General features: G+C 37.1%; 3 protein-coding genes across 3 annotated transcripts; all 3 read right to left on the reverse strand.

The window, feature by feature from the left end:
- Window positions 1-42: 42 nt before the first annotated feature.
- LOC147868506 (uncharacterized) lies at window positions 43-1,659 on the reverse strand. Its single transcript, XM_087320007.1, has 2 exons — window positions 1,236-1,659; window positions 43-573 (listed from the first exon to the last, which is right to left on the reverse strand). Exons 1-2 carry the CDS (start codon window positions 1,582-1,584, stop codon window positions 419-421), a joined length of 504 nt encoding a protein of 167 aa, XP_087176133.1. The 5' UTR covers window positions 1,585-1,659; the 3' UTR covers window positions 43-418.
- Window positions 1,660-4,203: 2,544 nt separating this feature from the next.
- LOC147868507 (receptor-like serine/threonine-protein kinase ALE2) lies at window positions 4,204-9,680 on the reverse strand. Its single transcript, XM_087320019.1, has 7 exons — window positions 8,398-9,680; window positions 7,310-7,687; window positions 6,997-7,206; window positions 6,250-6,627; window positions 5,745-5,988; window positions 5,174-5,321; window positions 4,204-4,880 (listed from the first exon to the last, which is right to left on the reverse strand). Exons 1-7 carry the CDS (start codon window positions 8,894-8,896, stop codon window positions 4,476-4,478), a joined length of 2,262 nt encoding a protein of 753 aa, XP_087176145.1. The 5' UTR covers window positions 8,897-9,680; the 3' UTR covers window positions 4,204-4,475.
- A 4,465-nt stretch (window positions 9,681-14,145) lies between these two features.
- Window positions 14,146-24,648, reverse strand: LOC147868508 (aminopeptidase (DUF3754)). The gene is made up of 15 exons (XM_087320030.1): window positions 24,380-24,648; window positions 23,475-23,569; window positions 23,273-23,386; window positions 21,969-22,073; window positions 21,824-21,895; window positions 19,128-19,240; window positions 18,882-19,028; window positions 18,597-18,665; window positions 18,407-18,506; window positions 18,247-18,318; window positions 18,068-18,168; window positions 17,839-17,956; window positions 17,609-17,668; window positions 14,892-15,002; window positions 14,146-14,798 (listed from the first exon to the last, which is right to left on the reverse strand). The coding sequence occupies exons 1-15, from the start codon at window positions 24,489-24,491 to the stop codon at window positions 14,703-14,705; spliced, it is 1,485 nt and encodes a 494-aa protein (XP_087176156.1). The 5' UTR covers window positions 24,492-24,648; the 3' UTR covers window positions 14,146-14,702.
- Window positions 24,649-26,131: the final 1,483 nt, after the last annotated feature.

The raw sequence follows: 26,131 nt of genomic DNA on the forward strand, positions 1-26,131 counted from the left end.
TAATAAAAAGGAAAGTTCATGTAACAGACTAGAAATTAGATGTTGGGCAACATAATTTGACTTGATTTAACCACAACAGACTGTACATATTTTCATCAGTCACCATAACCAATTTGAGGTCAGACTATGGCTAAGGTGACTGACAACCCCTAACTTTAAAAACCGATTTATCATTGGCTTCTGGCTAATGTGACTTAAACCACTCCCAACTAGTGGCGTACCTAAGTTAGTTATGCATTTTCTTTTTGTATTTTTGTTGCATCTTTGGGAACTAAAAGGATGAAAAATTACATGAAAACAAAGTGATGAAAATTCTTCTATACAGTGCTAGATATATGTGCAGACGAAACTGAAAAGGAGTCTAGAAAGTAGCCAAGAGAGGCGAAAATGTCTATGTCAAAGTATCAACAACAGGTTTTCATCGAGGTTGATGAATTGTTTTGCTGCACAGTGCAGATTTCTGTGGCCGGAGTATAGGTTTTGGAGGAGGTAAAGGTTTCGAATACATCTCTTCTTGTTTCTTCTTCTTCTTCGGCTTCAAATGGCTCAGCACCATGTCTATTTTCTCTGTACCTGCTCACAAGTAAACACGTAAGTTAGTTACAGGTTGGATCTAAAAAAACGAAACAAACCGAAAGAATACCACATACTGAAAGATAACTATAAGCCCAGAGTTCTTGTTTATTTCCATACACATCGTTGAGGTTCCATTGTTACCCTACAGGATTGATCCTGACCCTGACCATCTAATTGAAATAGAGTTAGATCGGCTCACGCTGACCATCTAATTGTTCTGTAGGTGGATTGATCACTAGCATTTGGGGACGTAACCACAAAATAGGGATATTTGGGGCAAAAAAAAAGTTTTTCAAGGGGGAGAGAAATCGCATGTGCAAGAGATACAGAAAAACCTAGTTCTCGAATGATTGAAAAATCAGGATTTGCGAGAGAAAGATTCTAAATTTCAGCGAAACCCTATATTATAGGGCAGATGTGCTGATAAAAATACCAGATCTAACCTCATATATCCTAAAACGAACACGAAACTGGAAGCGTAAAGCAAACTATGTCGACGTTTTCAACACAACCTAATTTAGGAGGTACAAGAGAAAGCTTACATATCTCATTAAGAGACTAAACCCTGATTCACCGAATAGACCGATGTGGGAAGGTGCAGAAAACGCAGCTAAACCAAATTCAGAAAATGAACATAGAAAACTGTATATTATACTCACTTGAGAAAGGAGGCATATTTTCTGAGTCCAGCTGAAACTTATTAAATTCCATAGCTAAATCGACATCGACCACGACTTCGACCTCAGCAGATCCATGATCAAATCCGTCGTTTTCACTTTTCTTCGTCATTGGATGATGCTGAAGAAGAAATTGGTCAGGATCGGTTAAGCAATACTCGTGAAGCCAATACTCACGGAAGGCGGGACAGGTGTGAACGAGGCACCACCACTCAGGTGAGAAATCCTCGGCAGCAAGGAAGGCGGCAGGGACGAAGAGAGGTGCATTAGGGTTGAGGGTTAGGGTTTCTCTTTTCATGGACGCAGGAATGGACGTAGCCAGAGCAGCCATAGCCACCGTGTAGGTTTTTGTAGGATGGGATGGAGGGAGTCTAGGGTAAAGGGTTATGGGTTGTCTTCAGGAAGAGGGTGTGCAGTGTGAAAGAAAGAAGAAGAGGTGGGGTTATGGAAGAGGGGGGGGGGGGGGGGGGGAAAGAGAGAAATAGAAGAAGGAAAATTAGGGTTTAGTTATCTGTGAGGAAGGAGGGAAAGGAAGAGGTGTGGAGAAGTAGCAGAGTAAACAAGGAAACTACATATATATATATCAAAGAACAAGAAGAAGAAGAAGAAGAAGAAGAAGAAGTACATAAAGACTACTACTAGTACTAGGCACACACACGAAAAGCTGATGGCCACCGCCCATCGGCCTTATTTGTCCTCCCCTCTCGTCCGATCCGCCCATTTGCCCCTCTCATCAATGAATGAATGCCCTTCCTTGCGCGGCCATATAAAATGCCGATCTATATATGCTACTTTCGTTCCTATGTTGTGTTCCAGATAGACCCCTGAATCTCTTGTCACGATACATTGTTGCTGTAAATCAAACAAACGGCCTCGCCTGCCTACCTGCCTGAGTGTGGTCCGGTGTCGTCTTGTCCACATGGGGCTTGCCAGCCTGAGAGCCGTGTGATTAAGACTCATCAAAAGCTCCTTTTTTGTGGGCCATATGAATGAAAAGCGGATGAGCATTAGTGGGGAAAAGGAAGGTGAAATGATGTGGCAAACAAATATCTTGGCGTTGGTATTGAGGCACTTTGCAAGATCATGTTCCAACTTTAATATTTTTTACACAACGGGGGCTTGAGCATATGACCTATTGAATCATCTCTTTTATTCTTGAGTGTGGCCGGACATGTGGGCATTAGAGTGGGTGTAAACAATGGGCAACATAAATCCTTATGTTTTCATAATAGCAACTTGCAACCTTCATGCTACCGAGATGGTGTGCACATGTTCCAATTGTAGGCACGGGTTCAAGTACTTGCTACAAGGCTCGTTGTGAGGGCATCCTTTGGAGTCTCTCGAGATTTTTTTCATTGCTTGTGAAAATAGAACTAGCTAGGTTTAGACTTTGTTTTGTTAGCGATGTATTAGGACAAATGGCATTTTTTTGAAGGTCTTTGTTGTAGATCCTTGAAATCTCTTGTATTTAGTATGTATTGTAATTAACTGCTAAGTTAATTTGGTCTTCATGTATAGAAAAAAGGATTATAAAGAAGTTATTGGTCTTTTAATCCTCCGATCTTTGCATCGGATATTTCATGTATAGAAAAAGAATGAGGAAGTTTTTTGTTATCCATGTACTCAATTGTTTCTCTTGAAAAAGCATACAATTTTCATTAAAGCAAACAAACATGTGGCTTTATCTTAAATATCTAACACCATGAGCAACACCGCCATTGAAAAGTACATGTAGTAAGTCTTGGTTGTCCTATAAACGTGCCAATAGTCGAGACATCAATACAAATAAGGGGCAAGAACTAAAGCGCGTGGGAAACAAACCACCACCTCTGAAGACCCAAAATTTCACATCAGTGAATTCAACAAGTGAGTGTAACCCATATTTAAACCCTTACAAGCATCTCTTTTACATTTTGCTCCACGGAAGTGAGTGCCATTTTGGTGATCAGTGATGTTTAAAGTGACACAATATAATTTCCTATTCCTTGGTACCCTTTTTATGCTAGTCATACATTTATGAGGATAACGATTGCTCCCCCCCCCCCCCCCCCCCCTTCCTATAACTTAAGCTATGATAATACCGCCCCTAACTTTCTTGAAGTTGCATAAACTAAAGCAACTTTTCAAAACCATTGTTTACAATTATCCATCATCAACAACAACATTCTTCCTAAGACTATGTTAATAGTAGGGCATTCATGATCTTCACAATGATTTACCATGGAGAATGTGGCGTGGACACATTTTTGAGACCTAAGGGGTTCTGGGTGGACAAAAGTGCCTATGATAATGTATCTTGATAATTGTCTCTCTTTTTGTGGTTGTTGCCTTGGTGGTTTACACCATAGCATCAAAGTCATAAAATTGAGAGAACCCAGGTTTCATCTTTGCCATGGGCGAGGCCCCCTCATAGATTGCAATTTGTCTCCGGTGGATGTTCATCTCTCTCTCTCTCTCTCTCTCTCTCTCTCTCTCTCTCTCTCTCTCTCTCTCAACTCAATATGCTCTTATTTAGAACAGATCCAATTATGGTTTTCTATTTTTTTGGTTAATATTACTAGAGGGCAACGTTAATGCGAGATGAAAAGAGTAAATTTCAAGGCAATCAAATGAACCACCAATCCAATATTTCTATTCTTCTCTAGTGAGTTGAACTTGCAATATTGAATAAAGCATACTATCACTTCATCTATTGAATATCCTTTGCATTTTTAATGAGAGATGGCATCTATAGCTAAGCACCTTATGGCCATCACCCTTGACTTCATCTAAAACTTGCAATATTGAATAAAGCATACTATCATTTCATCTATTGAATATCCTTTGCATTTTAATGGGAGATGGCATGTATAACTAAGCACCTTATGGCCATCACCCTTGACTTGATCTAAAAATGAAAGACAAAGAGTTTAAAACATTGTCCTACTTCACATGGCCTTGTACAACCAACAAATGAAGGACCTCACATGGCCTTGTGCAACATTGACTTTGTGCTTGTCTCAGTTTTTAGAGTTCTACTTACAATATTCATGTTGGTAATCGCCTTTATCTTCTTAGATGTTATTTTAATTCCACTGTTTTACAACTAGCCAAGGATCCTTGAGGTATCATTCATTTCTTTGGAAAAATCAGGCACAAACAAGAATGTTAATCATGATCATCATAACACAGTCATTGGCAAGAATGTTAATCATGATCATTATAACACAGACATCTGAGGAACTATCGCCCCTTGTGTAGATCTTCTGATGAGGCAACAGATCTTGAGAAGTAGTCAAGAGAAGTAGGAAATGTTCTTGAAGAGTCGATAGAAAATGAGGCATTTACATCGAAAGTAGCTAGTGTAGACGACTCTTCACCACCACTCCGAGAAATGTTGATTAAATGCCTATCACTCTTGGAAGTAAAAGAGGGTCTCTCGTCATTTATCGAGTACTCTCCAATTCGTTGTATGGTTTTCAACGACTGTACAACCTCCCCCATAGTTGGCCTTCGATCTACTTCAGGAGCAACACAAGACATTGCTATTGATGCCACTAGAGCAAAATCTTCGATTGGATATTGATTTGCAAGCCTAGGGTCGACAAGCTCACTCAATCTTTCACTATCTCCAAGGATAGGTAGAGCCTGCCAAATTTAACACACAAATGTGGGCAGTGTTATACGATGAAAGGAAATTCACCAAAATAAACCACCATCATATTTCATGAACCCAAAACACCCCTAGATTTATTCAAAGTATCCCTCTCCATAATTTTTCTTCCACCTTGGGTAAATTTGAGAAATTACATTAGAAAGAAAATTATTTGGGAGACAATGTCATTCCTACGAGCATTTTGGGAATTTCATGAAAAATGAGCAGTACTTGTGGTCATCCATAAAATACAAAGAGCAAACAGTTATGCAATATAGGAATATACCCATGTAACAAGGTTTTCTTGGCCAAAGGGTTGTGACATATCAACAGATTTTCTTCCAGAAAGAAGTTCAAGCAATACAACTCCATAGCTATATACATCACTTTTGACCAGCAAATGTCCAGTCATGGCATATTCCGGAGCTACATACCTACATATCCAAGAGTTAACACTCAAATTTGTTTTTGGAAATATAAATTCAATGGGTCAAACACCAACATACCCCAAAAGCTTCCACAATTTACCAGAATACCTCTTTGTAGTACTAGCATTTTTTAATTACATTGGGGCCTTTAGGCAAATAAAGATAAAAATATCAAGGAGATATCAGAGTTTTTTTCAGCATACATTTACGAGAATATTCTTTGTAGTACTAGTATTTTTATTATTACAGAGGAGTATTTGGGAAAATAAAGTTTAAAACCTCAAGGGAATGTTGGAGTTTTTTTCACAATAATAAAAGGACAACCATAGTGTTAAGGATGCATACTATCTCTAAAACAATGATGATAGTAGTATCCACAGGGGGAACATGACATGTGTGTTAAGTAAGATGCAAATAAAAAAGACTAACCCAAAGGTTCCCATGACTTGAGTGGAAACATAAGTTTGTTGACCCTCGGGAGCTTGCTTTGCCAAGCCAAAATCCGAAACTTTCGCATTGAACTCATCATCCAACAATATGTTGGATGCTTTAAAATCGCGATGAATCACAGGAGGTTGTGAATCCTCGTGGAGGTATGCAAGGCCCCGTGCAGCATCCAATGCAATCTTCATTCTCACATCCCAACTCAAGGGTTCATGCAAACCTCGGGAACCTGTCATGAATGAAAATTTTATTTACACAACTGTTTCATTCATTACTGGATGCGACTAACAAATTGTCATGGATGAAACTTGTACACCAAGAAACTATGTTCAGATATTTTAGGGTTTTTTTAAGACACACTTCACAATTTATTCCTCCAATCAACTCAGTATTCACCTGAAGCCCAAGAAGATGCACATTTTCCATTTCACAGAAGACTCATCTCTCCTACAAACTTTAAATATGAGAGAAAATTAATTGAAGCACTCACCATGAAGCCATGATTCAAGATTTCCATTAGGAATCAGCTCATAACAGAGTAATTGTTGATGTGAGTCGGGGCTTGTGAAATAGCCAATCAACTTCACAAGGTTACGATGATGGAGTCGACTGAGCATTTCAACTTCAACCATGAATTCATGGCCGCCACCTTGACTTCCAGCATTGAGCTTCTTGATAGCAACTGGAGTTCCATCTTTAAGGACACCTTGATACACACGACCAAAACCACCTTCACCTAGTACACTTTTTAGTTCGAAATTATTTGTCCCATCTCGCAATTCATCGAAAGTGAAGACACGAGTGGCAAATGATCTAACTTCAAATGGACGCGTAACAGCTTCTTTGGAAATGTCCACATGCATCGAAACTTCGAAAAAGGAACAAAAAGAGGGAAAAAGAAGAAGGGATTATTTAGATGTGTTGCTCACATAAACCACAAAAAACAATAGTAAATCACATAAAAATGCAGGCCAGGAACGAATGGATCTATTACTGGAGTGGCATGGTTCAAGAGTTCCACTCGTGTGCCCATTTGCTCAAGGGATGAATGCCAAAACATGGCCTTTACATTCATCAAAATAATGGCTACAATAAGCACAAAACTAGGACTATTTTAGAGAGCCTTGACAATTCCATTCCTTTCTAAGAGAGAACTACAAGATAATCTGTCATGTGTTATTCATAACCTAACTGAAGTAGTTAATCATTATGTTTTCATATTAGACGTGCTACATACCATTTTTTCTTCTCTTCTCAGCTTTATAATGTGAAAAAAATCTACAAAGCAGGATGGCGACTGCTGCAACTGCAATAACTGCAGCAATACCAGCTATCATTAAAATATACCATGAGTGGTGGCGTTTACTCATAAAATGCTTGTTGTCAACTTGAGGAAGTATCTGCGGTAGGGGTAAGCTTGGTATCACTATACTTGGGGGTTGAACAGCTGACAAATCAACAAACAAAATAGCAATAAGTCAGTTGCTAAGGAGATGCAACACAAATTGAATAATGGCATTTAATATTCTAAAAGAAGTGGAAACACATACCAAACGGTAAGGGAAGCCCATCATATTGGAATTGCACAAGCGTATAGTTTCCAAACAACGTGCTATTGAATCTGATTTTGCCTTGTTCTAGATTGATTTTCACAGTTTCAGCTTGCTGCATTGAGAATCTAACAGTGTTCAGGGGTCCAATAATAATTCTCAAAGAAAGGTTTGACCCATTAAACTCAAATGCTGTGATCTCAATTTGAATGGTATTAAAACCCAGCTGCGATGCCAATTCTTGTTGGAACAATCCAGTCCAGTTCAGAAAGCTTGGGGAAGCATAATCTATATGTAGCTCCAATTTTATCGGATATACACAATCACAGCTATCATATGAAAACCCAGGTCTTGGCACCATATTTTTTGCACAACAGCCTATGCAAAATAAACGAGAACAGTTAAATACAAGAGCTTACTATTTGATAGAAAAGTAAGAGATGGGGAGGTTTGTGAAAAAGAGGAGAGGAACTGCAAAGTACTGGTAATTGCATCGAAAATAAACTGCAAAAAGTGTGAAAATTATTCTTTCCAAATTAATTTGTTCTGGATTCCTATTTCAGATGCAATAATATATACATCATTAATGTGTTCAATTAACTTTCCATATATGTGCTAGAAACCTTTATAATGGGAAATCTGAGGATTTTCAAATTCACATCTAATGGCCAACAATTTAGCTGGTCTCCAAAACTCATACATAGCGGTTAGTTTAATAGCATCATATGCCAGTCTGCTTTCTAATATCGAGAGTCTATGAGGCTAGGCTTCCCAAACTACATGCTGAAAATTTGCTTCAATGTGTGTTTCTATGACTATGTAAAGCTTCCCAACACTTCAAAGTACTAGCCATTACTGTCCTTGAATGCAGCCTCAATACTTATTGCATATCCTTTGACCCAGAATACTTGAGTTCTCAAGTGTGATGAGAAAATATTGCAGACTCTCTTTCTCATATGATTATTATTCCGACCAAGCGCAGGCATCCAGATGAAAGATCATTTAGTTCAAGAACTAAAATTGAAGTGAACATTTACCAACCAGATGCCGATTATATAAGATAGAAAGGAAAAGGGAATTCATACTACCTGAGGATTTTGTCATCACTGGAGCATCTAAAGATGTCCAAGTGCTATTTGATGCAGAAGTAGTGACAGAAGGAAGTGGTGTTGTTCTCGACTCTAAAGGCACTTGTGGTGGTAATGAATGTTTTGTAGAGGGAGGTTCTTCTGCTTCGAATATCCGGACTGATGAAAACGAAGACTTAAAAGAACTATCTTCTAATAGAGACCTATACAAACGGATCCGTGGAAGAAATCTTCTCACATTCAATTGCTTAGTTCTTGTGATTTCTTGCTTGACAGTAATCACTGATTTTTCAGAACTTCCTGGGGGAAAACTCTTGCTGAGATGTTTTGGCGACGATGATGAATCTAGCATCTCTGCATATGTGGAAGATGCAACCAGCATTACAGAATGAGGTTTTTGCTGTCCATTACTAAGTTTAAAGTAAGCCGGAGCACATATACAAAGCAGAAGTCCAAGGACATTGACACACTCGAGAAATCCTTTGAATTTCCTCCACATTGTCCTTTTATCCTACGATTATAATAGTCGCAAGTGTAAGGTTCATACTTGTAATGTGTAACAAATCAGCCAGTCATTGACACCAATACACTTCAGAAATCAGTTAGAAATCATCCGCACACTCTTTATGCTCAACTATAGCTCAGCTGGATACATTATCTATAGCATTTTGATCAGTTAAGGTGGTTATAATATATCATCGAGAGTAATCTATGAATATATACTGTAATCTAGAGCAGTCAAACACTCCCTTTGATAGATCTATGGCCGTTCCCACAGTGTTTTACTGTGTCAGTCTGCATTTTTGTACCACTTCATGTTTCCATCTTGAGGAATAACAGACATCTCTCTATCTGCAGTCTCAATACTTTGGATCATGAGAGGATTGACAAACTTCACACAACCTTCTACAACCTCTTACACAAGCATTGAAAGTTCGTTCATCCATTAGCCCTTCAATAGCCCTTATCAAAGCTTTGGGAATTTCAACCATTCAGCTGTCTCTAGCTGCTAACATACTTTGTAAAGCCATTCATTCATCCTTCTACAACCTCTAATAAAGCTTGACAAAACAGCTCACTAGAGGGAAAAGAGGCCAAAAACAGATGAACAAAGGGCCATTGTAAACATAGATAGCAAAACAGGAAGTTTCTCTTGGGAGAAACAAAAGGAAGAAAAAGAAAAACAGCTCTGCTTCTATATTCTCGCTGTAAAAACAGCTCAAAATTAAAGCTGCTAAACCAGTGGAGAGAAATTTTATTGATAAGTTTTTTTAAACCTTTAATTTCACTGTTTCATCAATTATCATCATCTCCGATACGTTTTATTTCTGTTTATTTCTGCTTTCCTAACATAAAAGGAAACCAAAAAGAGAGAAATTGAAGGTACACAGTTAAAACACTAAAAGTAGTTGTCTTTCATGATCTATATTTCTTTACCATCATCTCTCATCATCACATCATCTCTCTCATAGTCATCCTCTTTAGGCCCTTTCTGTCTCTCATCATCATCATCATCATCATTGTGATCATCTCTCTCATCATAATTATGTGTCTTTGCCACAGAGGGCAGGACAATGTCTGTTTCCACTGCCCTTGCAGAGCGCCCCATTTCTGTCTCTCTATATCTACATATCTGTCTCTAGAATCTATAGAGACCCCATCTTCGGATCTCCCTCTTCGTCTCTCTCTCTAGAATCAACAGAAAACCCATCCCTCTCTCTCTCTCTCTCTCTCTCTTTGGAATTTACAGAAAGCCTGTCCCTCTCTCACGAGTCTCCATCTCTCTGTGGAGTGGAATCTACAGAGAACCCATCTCTCTCTTCCTCTGTTTCATGTGAGTGTGTGTATTGCTTACACCTGCTTTTGCTTTTTGCTTTTTGCTTTTATAAGTATAGAAGTGGGGGGTAATCTCATTTGACAATCAGAAATCTCAAACAAAGCCAAGGGGAAGATGGGCTATTTGTTGGCGACCGGGAAGCCACGGGAAGAATTGTTGGATCGATGAACGAACCCCCCTGATGCCCATTTGTTGCTCCGTTGCCGAGAAGGATGCTCTTCCTGGGACAATTTCCTCCCTGCCCAGACCCTGACCCTGACCTAGGACCCTGAAGAGCCTCATAGCATGTTGAGAAAAGAGACCTATCCATATATGGGAATAAGGGCTTAGGACTCGATGGTTTTTTAGTAAAAGAAAAGTGGGTTGACGATTTAAGGAATGTGTTTGTTTGATGTGCCACAAAATTATTGGCTAGAATACAAAAATACTCATACCAAACAATTGTTATTCTATCGAGGCCCGAGATTACACCAAGTATGATGGAAACGTACAATTTTGTTTGGCTATTCTATCGTTGAGGTGAAACACGACAAAACGATAGTAATGTATGAAATGCCCTATACTTGTGTCATGATGATCGAGGTATTCATGAAGCCTTGTCTAGTTGAAGGTCGTGTAGTGGGATGGGTTTACAAATATTTTCAAGTAATTTCTTGAATAAAAATGAAGGTTTGGGAGGTTTTTGCTCATCAAAGTGGAAGCAAAATGTGGTTATGAGCAGACAAGTAAGATGGCATGTCTACAAACTATAGAAGGGAAAATAAAGGTGGTTAGCCTAACAAGCTATAAGGTTGGGAATAAAGTGGAAAGGCCTAAATAATGTTGAGAAAGCGCATGCAAGGTCGGGAATAAAGTGAACAAGTTTGGATCCCATTGGTAATATAAAGACACTAGTGTAGTAACACTCGTAATGCGGGGAAGTATTGTTGTCCCTTCAATAATGATTGAAATCCATGTGTTGCATGATGATGGATTTATCCTTTTGGCCACAACTAATGTTATGGGTTATCAAAATGCTTCATTTTAGCACTACACAACATTTGGCAAGGTGTGTATGATATAAATGGCAGTGTTCAAATCGTGTTTGAAACACTTTGGATACTCTTGTATACACTATAGTAGCATGGATGTGATTTTTTTTTATCTTTACAAGAAAGCGAAAGAAGTCAAGATAAAGGGTACAAGTTTGGATGTCTACATGCACGTTTAGGGTTGGTGCTATTTTCACCCATGTATCCACTTTCATACAGTCAATGGTCATTTGCATCCGTGTCAAGCATGCGATTTTTTTGGAAAGATGCCAGTTGCCCTGTCACTCCACGTCTGGATGCCAACCTATCCCCAGTGTACTTATGCCATATAGAAAGAAAGTCATATCCTCGATTTCCTTTTGCATCTAGTGAATCATATTGTTTTCTCTTGGCTCTCAACATGTGACAAGATGTCGTATCATCTTCACATTGTTGCACATGTTTCTATTGGTATCATGTGAACCCAAGATTAGAGTATGTATACTCTCTTATGGAAAATATGAGAGAGAGAGAGAGAGAGAGAGAGAGAGAGAGAGAGAGAGAGATTCTTATGAAAAAAAAGGAGAGAAATATAAAAAGAAATTTGTTGGCATCTTTGCATCATTGAGACATAAACAACTTTAATTTATTCATGAATGTGCATGAGCTAGAGACAATAGAGAGAGGGGGGAGGGAGTCAATGATTAATGCCTCACTGATTCATCAACCTCGTTTAAATAGTCTATAGAATAAAATGTTGTTACATTGCACAATGTAAGATGAGAATTATTGGCAAACCTAGAGGTGCCTAGTAACAACAAAGGAGAAGTGAGCATTGCTATCTAATGTATCTATAAACAAATGGTAATAAAATGTTTCACCACTTCATGTGTAAATAAGATATGAATTTCGCATCATACAATATGCCATTGCATTGCTATTGTGGTGTGATCCAGTTTAAGTGTAGAATTTTACAAATGCACAATAGTACAAAGCTTAGACTGTTATTGCATAAAGGTCTTATGCATTGATGTTTACTATTTCCAATGGTCATATTTCTCAAGTTTAGTGGCTATTGCCATTTGATTGACACTCACACCCTAAAAAATATGCTTACAAAAACATTGCTTTTGCATAAAGCTCTCCATGAATTTTCAGTTTGATGCTTACTGATAAAAATAAACATGCTAAATAGTTTGAATTAATCAATCTAAATACGCATAAGACTCATGACCCTAAAAAATTCCTAATCTATATGAGTCCCAATCATATTTAGTAATATTAAGAATAATACGCTAATTAGCTACGGATATTGATAATCATATACTTCAAAATATAGCATTTACCTTATTTGTATCATTACATGAATTAAGGTATTATCATCAACATATTTTTGAAAATCTCCCTCATTAATACAGAAAAACATGTATCATGCTAGCATAAATTGCGTCGAAACCTCATAAAGGAAACATTACATCAATTTCTAGCTTTCGACTTACAAGAGGAAGATGAACCAATTGGTTTGAAGCATGTACTACCTTTTTGAGTTAATACACCTCTTGGATGGCATAATAAGTGCTAGATGTTTTTTTCCCGTTGGGTTTTTACTCTTTAGTACGGGTTTGCTTCGTACCAATTCATGTTTTTTTCACTATGTACTTTTGTTTCGTGAATTTTATGGCTGGCCATGGTTATCATTATTTCTAGGAGTACTTGACATTGATTAGAATTGCATTTTAGAAAGGAGCCTTCCATGTTTTCGGTTTTTTGTAAGCATTGCATTTTAAAGGACCTTGTATTATTTTTCACTCCCGTGTTGTGGAAAAAGAGTTGTAAAAGGGAGAGGAAAGGTTCTTCGGTACGTTGGAAAATAAAGACATGTATGCGTGCATACGCTAAACTTGTCACATGACCTACGCCATTAAAACTTTGCACCAAAAAAGTACCTAATCTACTCATCCAATAAAGGATGTTATTTATTTTATATCTAATCAAGAGATGCATATTGTAGACAATATATAATTACATCCTCCATGTCACAATCTTGGCAATTGTAATCCTCTCCAAATAGCTTTGTCCATTTCCCATTCTCTATCTTCAACAGTGTGAGGCCATGTGCAAAGGCCGATGGGAGCAATCAACGTATCCACGTGTTAAGTTACCCTTGGCTAAAATACTGCAATCCAAATAACTCTTTGAGTTAACTTTCTTTGCTCGAAATAATTCTCATCCCTACAAAGTATCAACAAGGATATTTTATATTTGGTATCCCAATGTTTTATTACAAAGTGTCACATAGTGCTTGCTAAGGTTATATATCTACTTCTCCATTTCTCTCACTCTCACGATCATAAGCATAACACAACACAAAATGTCATTCCGTTAGAGACTGTTTAGCTTAAAATAGTGCTCTTACCAACAAGTACACATGTCACATGAGCATATTAACATCATGCATTATGGAGCTTGAAGAATATGACACCTCCATATATGCTAATCCTTTATCTCACTCTCACGATCATAAGCATAACACAACACAAAACGTCATTCCATTAGACTCCTTAGCTTAAAATAGTACTCTAACAACAAGTAAGCAACTAAGTAACAAGTACGTACTAGAGAAGCCCCTCTCATGAAAAAAGCAGGCCATGTATATACACCCTCTTTCAATGCTACATTGAAAATAGTACGTACTCCATAAGGATAGTAAGCCATATTTTCTAATTCCAAATGACAATTAATACATTCATAGGGAATCTCAATCTTGACCATCAGTAGTGCGTTCTACTATAATGTTTTTGAGTTATTGATACTCCCTTGGCACGCAATCAGAAGTTTCGGAAAATCTATAAATTATTTCCTAAAAGCATCCAATTAATTAACAAACATTTTAAAGAGAGCTCGTGAGAGTGGACGCCCTTGCTTATGATTTACATATAACAAAGATATGACAAATGCCTGAAAATTTACAAGTAAATAAATATTTACTATTCACTTGGTGTTTGGAGTGATTTCATGTCTTCAAAGATGAGGTGCTCACGTGGCACGAAATCAGATGGTTGGTTCAAGGAATCTTGTACTTCACATTTGAAACAACTTCCTTCCATTACAACTTGAAGAGTGACTGGTTGATCAATGGTGCTACAATGTTTTTCCAAAACCTGCTTGTTCATATGCCCTCTTTCTTCTCCATTTGAACCCATAGGCATTCAAATAGCATTGCCACAAGACAGCTGACTATGATTATCCTATTGTTCAGATTATTGTATAGATATTTTTTTGTGATGTGTATATATGAGAGCTAATACACTTTATTCTCATTTGCACGTACAACCCATCAACCAAGTATACAAAATTACAAATCATATACTGAATGATACAAACCTTTTTACAAGCCAAAAAGTATGTATGCACCACCACAATCACATTAAGCAATAAAGAAGTGTCATTTGCCGTTGCTACATCAACACCTTTGATAACTTTTCCTCAGTTGTTGGACCAAGTATTTCATTTGCTCTCTTCAATGGTACATGGAAATACCGTCCAACAGAATCCTAAAAATTAATAATAAGAATGGTTGTGCTACACTGACCAAAAACATAACAATAAATCATATTTTAAGTTCTGTATATGAAAGCTTGGATTACCCTCATGACAAGTCCAAGTTTTTGCATTTTTTGAATAGCATCCTCAACTTCAAAATCGCATTTTTCTCCGAATTCCTCCATCATCAGCTGCTCACATCGAATGTCGAGATCCTATATGTATAGAACAAAAAGATAAAAAGGAATGAATATGTCAACAACGATAAATAAAAGCTATTTTGCAAAAACACAACTCATTGTTTCCACAGTGCACTATTTTCAAAATATACCTCTGTTTTCATGAAAATCCCAAAACACTCATATGTCATGGGAGCTCTCTCATAGAACTGCCAAGCTGGTTCTAGTATCGTTTACAGAGTTTGCACCTGAAGGATATTCTACTTCATGTTGGTATGTGCAAATGATATCTACATCCTTTTCTATGCGAACAAACTACGACACATCTCCTTAAGACAGCCATTAGAAAAGTGAATTTCCACACTATTTGGTATACTTCCAGGTTCTGAGCCACAAACACTTCCAGAACCACCCTAATCATCCTAACGCTGATTCCTCAAAATTTGTTCCTTTCTTCTGTACATACCCTTTCATATGGATCCATCTGACTTAGTCTTTCAGACCCACTTTGTCCTATTGACGTTCTTGCCTGGTCTATCAAGTAAATCCCAACATTGTTTAATGGAAATATTCTTCAAGTCAGACTCCACAGCCTTTATACATTTAGGATCTTCCATTGCCTCTACCATGCTTGCTCCTCTCTTCTCCTTGACCTTCTCAAACCTGCTACCTGATCTTCAATCAACATGCCCAATCCATCGTTGTGGAGCCAATACTTCCAGTCAAGCCATGGCCTTCCATCTTGAGCCGAATCCAATTTCTTAGGGCTCATCACATCCTCAAGATGATCTTCATCTCAAGTTTGGATCTTTGATTCCCTCTTCACCAAACTCAGCTCATTTACTTCTTAAATAATAACTGCCATGAATGTGAGATCGACATATTGATCCACTGCATACTTCTCTGTGCTTACTCTTCTATTCTCCTTGACCTTCTTAAACCTTTCATTTGATCTTAAATCAACAAGCCCAATCCATTGTTGTGGGGCCAATCCTCCACTCAAGATACGATCTTCCATTTTGAGCCAAATCAGATTCCTCAGGGCTCACTGAATTCTCAATACGATCTTCATCTCCAGTTATAATGCTTGCACGTGTTTCTCCAGTTCATGGTGTATCGTCCTTTTAAAGTCGCCAATCTCCTATCCAAGGTATGTGGATAATCAAATTCCACATCTCAACTGAGTATCATCCTCCTCCTAGCTGGATTATAGAATTTGTAGGCCTCGAACCTTAGATCCAGAGCCATCTCTTTTCACTCACTGTTATAAAGAAATTGGGGTGCATGAATCCTCATCGCTCGACTATTAGCATCTTCTAGTGGACTTTGCCTTACATCCAACAAATTGTATGTGCAGTGCACAAGAATTCCTTTTTGCTGCTTCTTCCAATGCAGTGGTCATTACAGAAATCTTATCTATTGGTCCCTTTTTTACTTTCTAGCTACCCCTATCCAAGTTGCATTTTCTTTCATTTATTCCAGACATCCTCAACGTGAGCTTTTGCACCTCTAGCTACATCTGCCCATGTTTTATATTTCCTTCACTACCTTGTCTTTTACAATGGAGGTGCATTACCTCCTGACAATTCTTTAGATCAAGATTAGTTCATTGCGACTTTAATTATATGTCTGCATTCAGAGATTTTGTTATGTTCTTATGTAATTCTTTCTTCAAAAGAGCATATAGTTCTGTTTTTTTCTTTTCCCACACTTGTAGCATCATGTCTTCCATTTCTTCATTCAAGAAAATTTCTGTATTAGACCTTATACAATTGATCTCCTCACTAATCAATTGTCTCAATACATCAACTGTATCCTTGTTTGCATTTTACAGTACATACATTTTTATATCATGAATCCATAGAACACTTCTCAAGGGTAGCCTCGTCCACATTGGTTAACTCAATTAGTAAGGCATAGCACTATTAGTTGGTTCACTTTGTTCTCTAGGTCATTGGTTCCAACCTGGCATGACCAAAAATCATCCCCATGGATATTAATGCATCATGATTATAGATCTACCTCTCTTTACAAGTCTCTAGATCCTAACCTTCATTAGTTGTCCAAATCAAATTCTCTGGGATTTAGACATTTTCTTGTGGATAACAAGAAATTTAATACCATACAGATTAACCCAATACAGCAAAGAGTATTGTATGCCAACTGCAGTTGGATCTTCCCAATATTAAGGCTATACAGATTAACTATGATGAGGATATAAAGAGATTTGATATGATAACAATTAACCTAGTGGAATAAAAATGAACTCTGCTGAGCACAATTAGGCCTTAACATGTATCAGGCTGCAGAGAGGAATGCATCAAAGACATCACCTCAGAGGAAAAAGCGGGAATAATCTCAGCAAACAAACAAAATTAATGTAGCAAAAGCAGCACAAATATTAATGCAGTAGATATTAAGGCAAAGCATTAACCCAGCAGATACATTAACAGATTGATACAAGAAAGAGATGGGTATTGCAGATATTTTGTGAAAAATAACAGGTATTTCAGGTCTTTGTCCTACAAGCCACAGGTGAACAGTTCAACACCTGCCCCTTCCTCCACTTCAACAAGTCACAACCATTTTTTAATAAGTGACTTTACTGTATTTACTACATACATAATCAAGATCCCACATACCTCCTTTGTGGCTTTTCCTTGAGATATGAGCACAAAATAAGCGAGTATTACTTCTTTAACCTACACACCAAAAAACAATTCAGTTCATTGGTTTGAATAAAAAAAGTAGTTACACAATTTGATATCAATCCTTAGCACACAATAAATCCAGAGCTCTACAATCTCCGCAAAAAAGGAAGAAACATGCAATTTCTATTCCAACTTCCAAGGTAGCATGAGGCAGTAAGCACCTCTTGTTGTATCACATCATCACACATATGAAGAAGTGTTCCCCTCCCAGTATCAAGCTGCTTGTCATACATGGATCGCGTTATTAGATTTTGATACTCGATGAAGTTTTGCTGAAAACTGTCAAATATTTTTGGTTGAAATTTATCAAAGTGCCCCCATAATAAGTAATACATACAAGACTGCCAACCCAACAAACATTTTTTGTAGTAAGGATGGAATTTTACTTACGATAAAAAGATCTTCACACAATAACCAATTATAGCTCCAAGTATTGCAATAACTACCCAAAAGTCGGCCTTTGGCATTTCCAGAGAAGTCAAAAGCGTAACCTATTCATCATAGTATGTTGTGCACTAATATAAGCACAAAGATTGCATAAAGGATATTAAATTTCAAGAGTCACTTACCAGTCCAATGCCTGCTGATACCATTAGCTTTGTCCAATCCATTGGTGTTAATCCAGGATTTTTTTTCTCTGGCTGTCATAGCACAACTATAGATTTGTTATCCATAATGATGACAGCTTCACCTTTAGTTTGACCACTACAGTGATTAAACTGTACTAACCAGCACAAGCTCCATGTCAGCCATTGGAATGTGCCGGAACTGCTTAATATGAATTGCTCTATCGCCATATTTAGATATATCATTACGAGGTGTAGCTCGCCTTGAATATAATGCAGCATACTTAGAACTATTGTTAACATGAACGTAGTCCAAATGATAAGAAACCAAGAAAATGCACTTATCTTAGTACCTATACACAAGAATCATTCTCTCAAAGGTAGGTTCTTGGACAGTAGTTTTACTCATGAAATTCTTCAAACTACGAGGAAAAAGAAAAGGTAAGCATCAGACAACACAATTTATATACATCAGTGTCAAATAACATTCATAATTTTCCCAACTTTTTTAGTTTTCCAATATAACTTTTTATATTGGTGCCAATTATCATGTTGTACACAATAATAATATTGAGACACAAAAAAAGACATAGATATAAAGTACCCTTAACATTTGCAAGTAAAATATCTAAAGCCACCTTAATTCCAGGTTTTGAATCCGTATACGCTCAACATATAAATCCTTTTCTTTGTCAGTTACACTTTCATCTGGAATTGAATCAAGTATTCTTTTCATTGTAGTGCTATGAAGGGTTGATTCTTTCTTGGAAATAAACTTTCGCAACCTGAGTACCATGATCAATTGAAGAAATAAGATTACAAAGCACCCTAGACTTAGGACACTCATAAATAGGAGAGAACACACACTTGAATATTCACCCCACCTTCCCTTCGATAGAAAGAAGTCCCACAAGCGCCCAATCAAAGAATCAATCTTCTCAGCAAAGAAGAATCCCGTTGTCTGGTCAAAACCAATACCTTGACGAAAAAGAGCATACTGCAGAACATAGAACATCTCATAAAGAACATTGACATTTGTTTAATACAGAATTCCCCAAAAGTGCAGAAACAACTTACTCTCAATATTAAACAGCTAGTAACGACCATATTTCAAAACATTCAACTCTTGATAGTAAAGTTCATAGTATCTCCCGATGGAAAGATCCCCAACTTGGGCTCATTTCAAGATGGAGAGGTCTCCAAATCAACTCTTGTGCTGGGCGATATTGGCATCAATTCATGATAACAAGTGTGGCAGGGCCATGGCCTACATGCACGACAAATTGCCATCATAACTTGTTTCAGATGTTGCACCTACCTATTTCGCCTTTGATTGAATTGTATGAGGAGGTTCTGATAGTTTCTTGCTAACACAGTGTTGCGGCCATAGTGTTCTCCTTTGCAACATCCTCTCTATGCTAGCAAGAACAGTACCAAACATCAATGGTCTTCGTATTCTAATACCTTGTAAAATGGACCAAATCTTTGTTCAAAGAGGCAATGGTATATCCAATTATTTCATAAAAATTAGCATTGATAAATACACGTGCTCCTCTAGTTTCTCTAGTCATGCTATCCCTAACCACATGGCCCTTGACCAACTAAGTGCACATAAGGAATTTGCATCTGGACTTGTAGTTGAACCACCTGCGTCCATTCCTTCTCTATGTCTTCGCATCATTTTGGAGAGGCTTGGGTATGATATAAGTAGCAATCGGCAGCGGTTCCAAACTGTGAAACCGCGGCTTAATGGCTTAACAGTTTAAACAGTTCAGGTTCAGGTTCAGGTTTTTGTAAGCGTATCGGCTCGGTTTGGGGGTTAACAGCTCAGTTTGAGCCTTTATCAGCTTAATGCTTTCCAGTTTAACAGTTTGAAACCGTGGTTTAAACGGTTTGACAGTTTAGGATCGAGGCTTTTAATCCCAATTTTGAATTTTAAGAAAAATCTTTAAATTTTAAAAATCTTAAATTTTAAAATTAAAATGTGAAATTTTGAATTTTGACCTAACTTGAAAACTGGAACCAAACCGTGAAACCGCAGTTTTAATGGTTTAAAGGTTTGAAAATATCTAAAACCATTTGGTTTGAGCTTGAAGTTTCTGTAATAGTTCAGTTTAAATGGTTTCGTGGTTCAGCTCGGTTTAAGTTTCAATTTTTTTAAATGGTTTGGCTTTAAACAGTTTGCGTTTGACATTGAACTGAACCGAACCATTGCTGATTGTTAGATACAAATTACAAAGATAACCTATTGTGTGACATGGTTCAAGTACTCCCAAAAGCCTAAAACTCAGTTTCAGATTATATTGGTTGGGCTTCAGAGGGTGCTCAAGAAAATGTGCAAGAAATCATTAAAACATTTAGTATTAACCATCCATGCACTCACACATAATAATCGATAACAATTCGGTTTTGTTTAGTTCGATTTGGGGGAGCCTCAAACTAAAACCATTTCAAACGGAACTGCTTAAAGATTTTGAAACTTAGACTGAACAAAACCAAACCGTTAAAACTTTAAACCAATATTGTTTAAAGCAAGTGGTTTGAGGGATTTTCAAACTCAAACCAAACGGTTAGAAAGAAAGATATATTAACGTCTTCTAAGCGCCCAAAATGGCCTATAAGACCAAACAAGAGATTACATCGTAAGTGTTGTCTCGTCTTTGAGAGCAACAAATCAAAATAAAATAAAAATAAATATTACTCAGTAAATATAAAAGTAAATAAGATATACAACCCATTAAGCCACAACTTTGCGGTTCAGTTTCCGCTCAAACCAAAATTTGAAAAGGATTATTCTTTTTAAAACTTTAAAGAAATATTAGGGTTCAAAGTTAAAACTTCATAATGCATCTTACATATTATATCATTTATAAAGTTGATATATGTATATATAATCATATTTCAAAGACATTCTTCAAAATAGTTAAGACGTTTAACCATGCTTTGAGGCTGGATAAACCACAAACCATTGAGCTGATAGAGGCTCAAATAAAAGTGACCAGTTAAGCCACAATTTCGTGGTTCAGTGTTGCTCAAACTGAACCGTTACCAATTCCTACTCACACATCTTCATAGCAAAGGGCGGATTTTGGGAGTGAATAGTTAAGTGTTTACTATGAATCATAATGTAGTTTTTTATTTTGATTAACCCGACACTTTTTTAAAATTTATCATTACAATTATGACTTATCTCTCTTCTACCATTACTATACCATCATAAACCCTCCAGGTTAACATATGACAAATTTGTGTCCCATAGAACGACCTCTATGACTAATTCAAGAAATATTTGGCCATGGTGAATCACCTTCAGATGGAGAAAGGCTGAACACATCTTTCATGTATATAGGTACGTAGGTATTTCATACATGCTAGCACATGTATGGAAAACCTACATACCTATATACATGAAATTGTCTATGCAATTGAGAAAATATGTTACATGATCACACACTTTAGTTTATCTATATATGCATATTGCCTTAATATATAGTAAAGGCAAGAAATAGTAATCTTGAAAAAAGTTAATTAGAAAAAATGCCTGTAACATCCGATCAGCAAGGAATATGAAACAATTTACCTGATTCGCGAACTCCGGAAGACACTCCATATTATTTTCAGCAAAGAATTTGGAGAAAAGTTTGTTATCCAGCTGCAATTCTAAACACAATTATATGACGTTGTGATCGGCAAATTATAGCTATGATGTATGGCAAAACAATTACCTTCGTAGTATCCACTGCAATTGGTAAATTTAGCAGGTATTGTCCCGAGTTTGCTATCGCCACTTCATCATCGCTCAAAATCTTGTAGTTACTTTTTTTCATAATCTTATACCAAACCACATCATTAATTGCTCAGAATTTTTTGGTTATTCTCCTCAGCACTTGATAAAGAGAAACACATTATGCCTCCAAAAAAACCAAAGGGGACATGGAGAACTATCGATGGACCATGCATGAAAGCTAAGGGACATTTTTCCTTGGTTGAAATATTGATATATGTGGAGCAATTATCCATGAAGACAAGAACCATGAGCAACATGTTTCTTTTAGTGCACACAGACACTTCTAAGTATAAGCCCGTAATGAAACACGTAAAAATAAACTTCAAAATGGAAAGGCTGTATATACACTTCACCTATGCTAGAAACACTAATATTGACAGGACCAGTGGCAAAAGAAAGAATACGTAGGTAAGGTGTTTCTTGCGACTGGCAAGATAACTGGATCAGGCCACAATGCAAAAGAGGGAATAGTATCAGCTAGTCAAATGTCACACAACTATGAAGTATTACAGAACATCGACTCAGTCATGGGCTGAACAACAGATAAGAGATTTGTGGGATAAGCACAGACTCGAATTCAGCACTACTGATCATCTTGTTTGTCTGTGGTTCATAAGTGTATGGTTGTTGTTCAGAAGAATTCAAAAAGTCTTTCAACATAATCCCAAGGCCATATTACCAATAAAATACAGGCAATTGGCCAATCGTCTTTTTGGCCTGTTTCAAGAGCATCAGACTATAACGGCCAACAACGCCTAAGATTAATCTTGCTAGAGAATTGGGATGCAGTGGCATAAGGAGATTAATACAAGACATGAGAACATTTACTAATCCACCCCAAACGACTCTCACACGGCGTCTTCAGCCTACAGCATAGTTAGGAATCCGAACACAATAATCCAAACTATTTACATTAGACCAGCCAACAGCACTTTTCTGAAACGAAGACACATCAATTGCTTCATTCATTATTTTCTCAGTCTACTATAACTTTTAGCACTGATAAGAATCTAACGCATAGGTGTCTCTTAATACTGCTTCATGTTTTCAACGTCTGTTTCTTTAATGATTCCTCAATCATACAGTCTAAATAATCAACAAAAAAACTCATATCTAAGAACTCACAAATTTACATGCACACACAGATTTTATTGTGTTACAACTCATTCAAACACATCACAACAGAACATCCGTTGTTTCACTTTTAATGCACTATAATAGCAGCACATGGTGCTAACTAACCTTGAAAAGATGCATAAGAAACTTCTGCTCCAAGGTATCTACCCGTTCAGGTGAGAGTTTTTGTTGTTCCAATTTCTGGGCACCCGATATGGGATCGAATAGAGAATACAGTTGCTGAATCAAAATACAATTGAACGCTTCCTTTTAGGATTTTAACAAACCCAAAAAATCATTCATTAAAACAAACTATAACACATCATACCATTAGCTCTTCAAATTCTGGATGGTACCAGGCACGGATTGTTGCATCGATGCGCTTGCAGAGCATTAAAAATTCTTCTCTATCAGAATCGAGCTCTGAATGAACATACATACAGGAAAAGCATATGGATTCAAAACATGGAGAAGTACAATAAACCCAAGGTAAATATATTAATTATTATCAGAGTTAAGAACGAAAAACAGAAGAGACTGCATTGAAGCAAGCATACAATATCATCAGCTACAACCAGGGCTTCACGCATACAATAAAGGATGAAATGCAAGGACTTAAAACAGGAGGAACTACATTGAATGCTACAAAACATACCCATTATCATTGGTAGAAGTGCTGAAAAACAGGTGAAAATACAATGCATAACAATGTACAGCGATATAACTATTGGGAAGCATCAATAATCATCGGCTAAACTAAAAAAACGAAATTGGGATGCATGCAAACATTGAAAACAGGGCAGCAAATACAAATAAAACATAGCCAATGATTGACGTTTAGCTAGAATTGATTGAGAAAAATACATTCAAGAATGTGTAAAAGAATACGTAAAGTGGAAGGGCTGAAAACATGGGGGCAACAGAAACTAATCTTTATATACCAATTACCATCAGAGTAATTATTAAAAGAAGCCTAGTATAAAAAAATTAGCAAAATATGCATAATAATCTCATTAGATTTATATTAATAATCAATGATTCATACAACAATGCATTAGAAATGCAAGGATACCAAGCTACATATACTAAAATCATCGACGTAAGGATATATGAAGAAGGAGAAATTTTTACAGAAAAAGAAATCGGCAGATTACGGGACTGGAATTACAACTAAAAAATACCAGTTATCATGAATGTAAAAAACTGAAAAATAGCGGAAATCGAACACTTTACCAATATCATCAGCTAAACCCATGATCAATTTGGGTTTCATGGTCATTATTACGGACTCTCTCTCGATCCTCATTATCTCCTTCTTCTTCTTCTCTTTATTTCTCCCAGCCATTGCTCTGCAATACCTAAATGCAGAAACACAGAGAAAGAGAGAAATAGAAAGAAAGAAAGAAAGAGATCTATCTGTATTTTACAGAGTTGTTCAGAGCTTCTGCTACGAAAAGAAAAGAAGGTCAACAAGAAGAAGCAAAAACCACAAAGATTCTTTTCTTCACATTTTCCATGGATTGGGAGTGCAGCTTAACTAAAGTGTAACCATGGTCAAGTTTGGAATATGATTGCTTTGGCCTTTCCTCACATCCTTCATTGTTTTGGATTGCAGTTAGTTTAACTTAACCATGGTTAAGTGTAAGGTGGTTTATTCTTCACCATTTCCCGGCCTGGAGTTTAAACCCCCCCCTTGCTCAATTGTGCATCTACACCGTTCATCGATCACATTGTACAGTTCGTTCCACTTAACCACGGCTAATTCTAGGATGTTTGAATCATGATCTAAAGTGTTGTTCATATCCAGAGAGACAGATTGGTATGATCTATTGACACCAATTTATCAAGATGTGACTCCAGTTTAGTACACTTTTTCCTTGATGCCACTCAACTTTCCCACAATTTACCCATGTATCCATATGTGGTTTATGTGCTTACTTTTTCCTTTCTTGTGTTTTTAATTTCTACTCATCTGTGTTTTTGAAATGTTTATTTGCTATTTGACAAAGACCCCCAACCAAACCATGTGATTTAGAGAAGACAAGTTTTTGACCAAGATTGGTGGTGATCTTTTAGAAGTGCTCTTTTCCTTATCCATGACCCATCCGTTACACCTAGTACCTACCTCTAGGAGCACGAATGGCCTATGCATGCATGACATTTGTTAGAGCTAGCTACTCATGTAAGCATATATGATAAGGATATAATATAGAAATAGATGAGAGAGGAGAGAGAAAAAGAAGGGTGTTGATCCACCCGACCACACCCCCAAGCGAAGGGATTGAGATGGACTTGAGCCTCGATCGGCATCCCATACCACCACCGTGGCGTCGAGTCGTACTTGGTACTGGTGCGCTTGCTACAAGAGTTGATCCACCACGACGACATAGTCTCAACGTAGTCGATAATCTCTCAAATGAGGGTAGCTAGGCCTCATATTTATAGCTAGACCTAAGGCCCCCAAGCAAGTTCACACTTGGCCTTAATGGGTTGTCTCAATCCCAAGTATTAAAAGTAACCCCTCTCTTCTTTACACGCATGTTTAACCCTCACACTTTATCCACGTATATAGAATACTATGGTACAATCTTACCACAGGATATTATATGGTCATGCTCGTAACAACATTAATCTTCATGCCATACTCCATACTAATTGTATGTCCTAGTGAATGAATACTCATATTAAATAGCACAATCAAACTACACAATAGAACTACTCATAATATTAGTTAATTGTTAATTAATGTGTAGGCTGATATGCAAGTTGCCTTGTTGCTTTTCCTTAATCATTCATTGATTGATTTTGTCGGTACAAGAGTTATTTGTCAATACTACATAACAATTGGGATATTTGATATTTGGAAAAAAACTTTGAAATGTCCCTTTCTAGGTTTTCAAATATCTCCATGAATGTTCATTTCCTAGTCAACCCCCAAAAGAGAGAAAAGGGGGATGAAGATGGAAATTCTAAAGTTTTGGCCAT

This window comes from Azolla caroliniana, unplaced genomic scaffold (assembly GCF_043228905.1).
Source record: "Azolla caroliniana isolate FFs.n. ecotype wild unplaced genomic scaffold, voAzoCaro1.0.p SCAF_1, whole genome shotgun sequence".
In the NCBI taxonomy this organism is placed as follows: domain Eukaryota; kingdom Viridiplantae; phylum Streptophyta; class Polypodiopsida; order Salviniales; family Salviniaceae; genus Azolla; species Azolla caroliniana.

What these genes read in the sequence shown, in the direction of transcription:
- LOC147868506 (XM_087320007.1), bottom strand. Translation starts at nt 1,584, where the DNA reads ATGGCTGCTCTGGCTACGTCCATTCCTGCGTCCATGAAAAGAGAAACC. An exon ending in AAATATGCCTCCTTTCTCAA is followed by an intron (nt 574 to 1,235) that starts GTGAGTATAATA and finishes ACTTGTGAGCAG; the next exon opens with GTACAGAGAAAATAGACATG.
- LOC147868508 (XM_087320030.1), bottom strand. Translation starts at nt 24,491, where the DNA reads ATGGCTGGGAGAAATAAAGAGAAGAAGAAGAAGGAGATAATGAGGATC. An exon ending in GGGTTTAGCTGATGATATTG is followed by an intron (nt 23,570 to 24,379) that starts GTAAAGTGTTCG and finishes ATGTTCATTCAG; the next exon opens with AGCTCGATTCTGATAGAGAA. An exon ending in AACTTGGACTTGTCATGAGG is followed by an intron (nt 14,799 to 14,891) that starts GTAATCCAAGCT and finishes ATTAATTTTTAG; the next exon opens with GATTCTGTTGGACGGTATTT.
- LOC147868507 (XM_087320019.1), bottom strand. Translation starts at nt 8,896, where the DNA reads ATGTGGAGGAAATTCAAAGGATTTCTCGAGTGTGTCAATGTCCTTGGA. An exon ending in TCTTGAATCATGGCTTCATG is followed by an intron (nt 5,989 to 6,249) that starts GTGAGTGCTTCA and finishes CATTCATGACAG; the next exon opens with GTTCCCGAGGTTTGCATGAA. An exon ending in AAGAAAACCTTGTTACATGG is followed by an intron (nt 4,881 to 5,173) that starts GTATATTCCTAT and finishes TAAATTTGGCAG; the next exon opens with GCTCTACCTATCCTTGGAGA.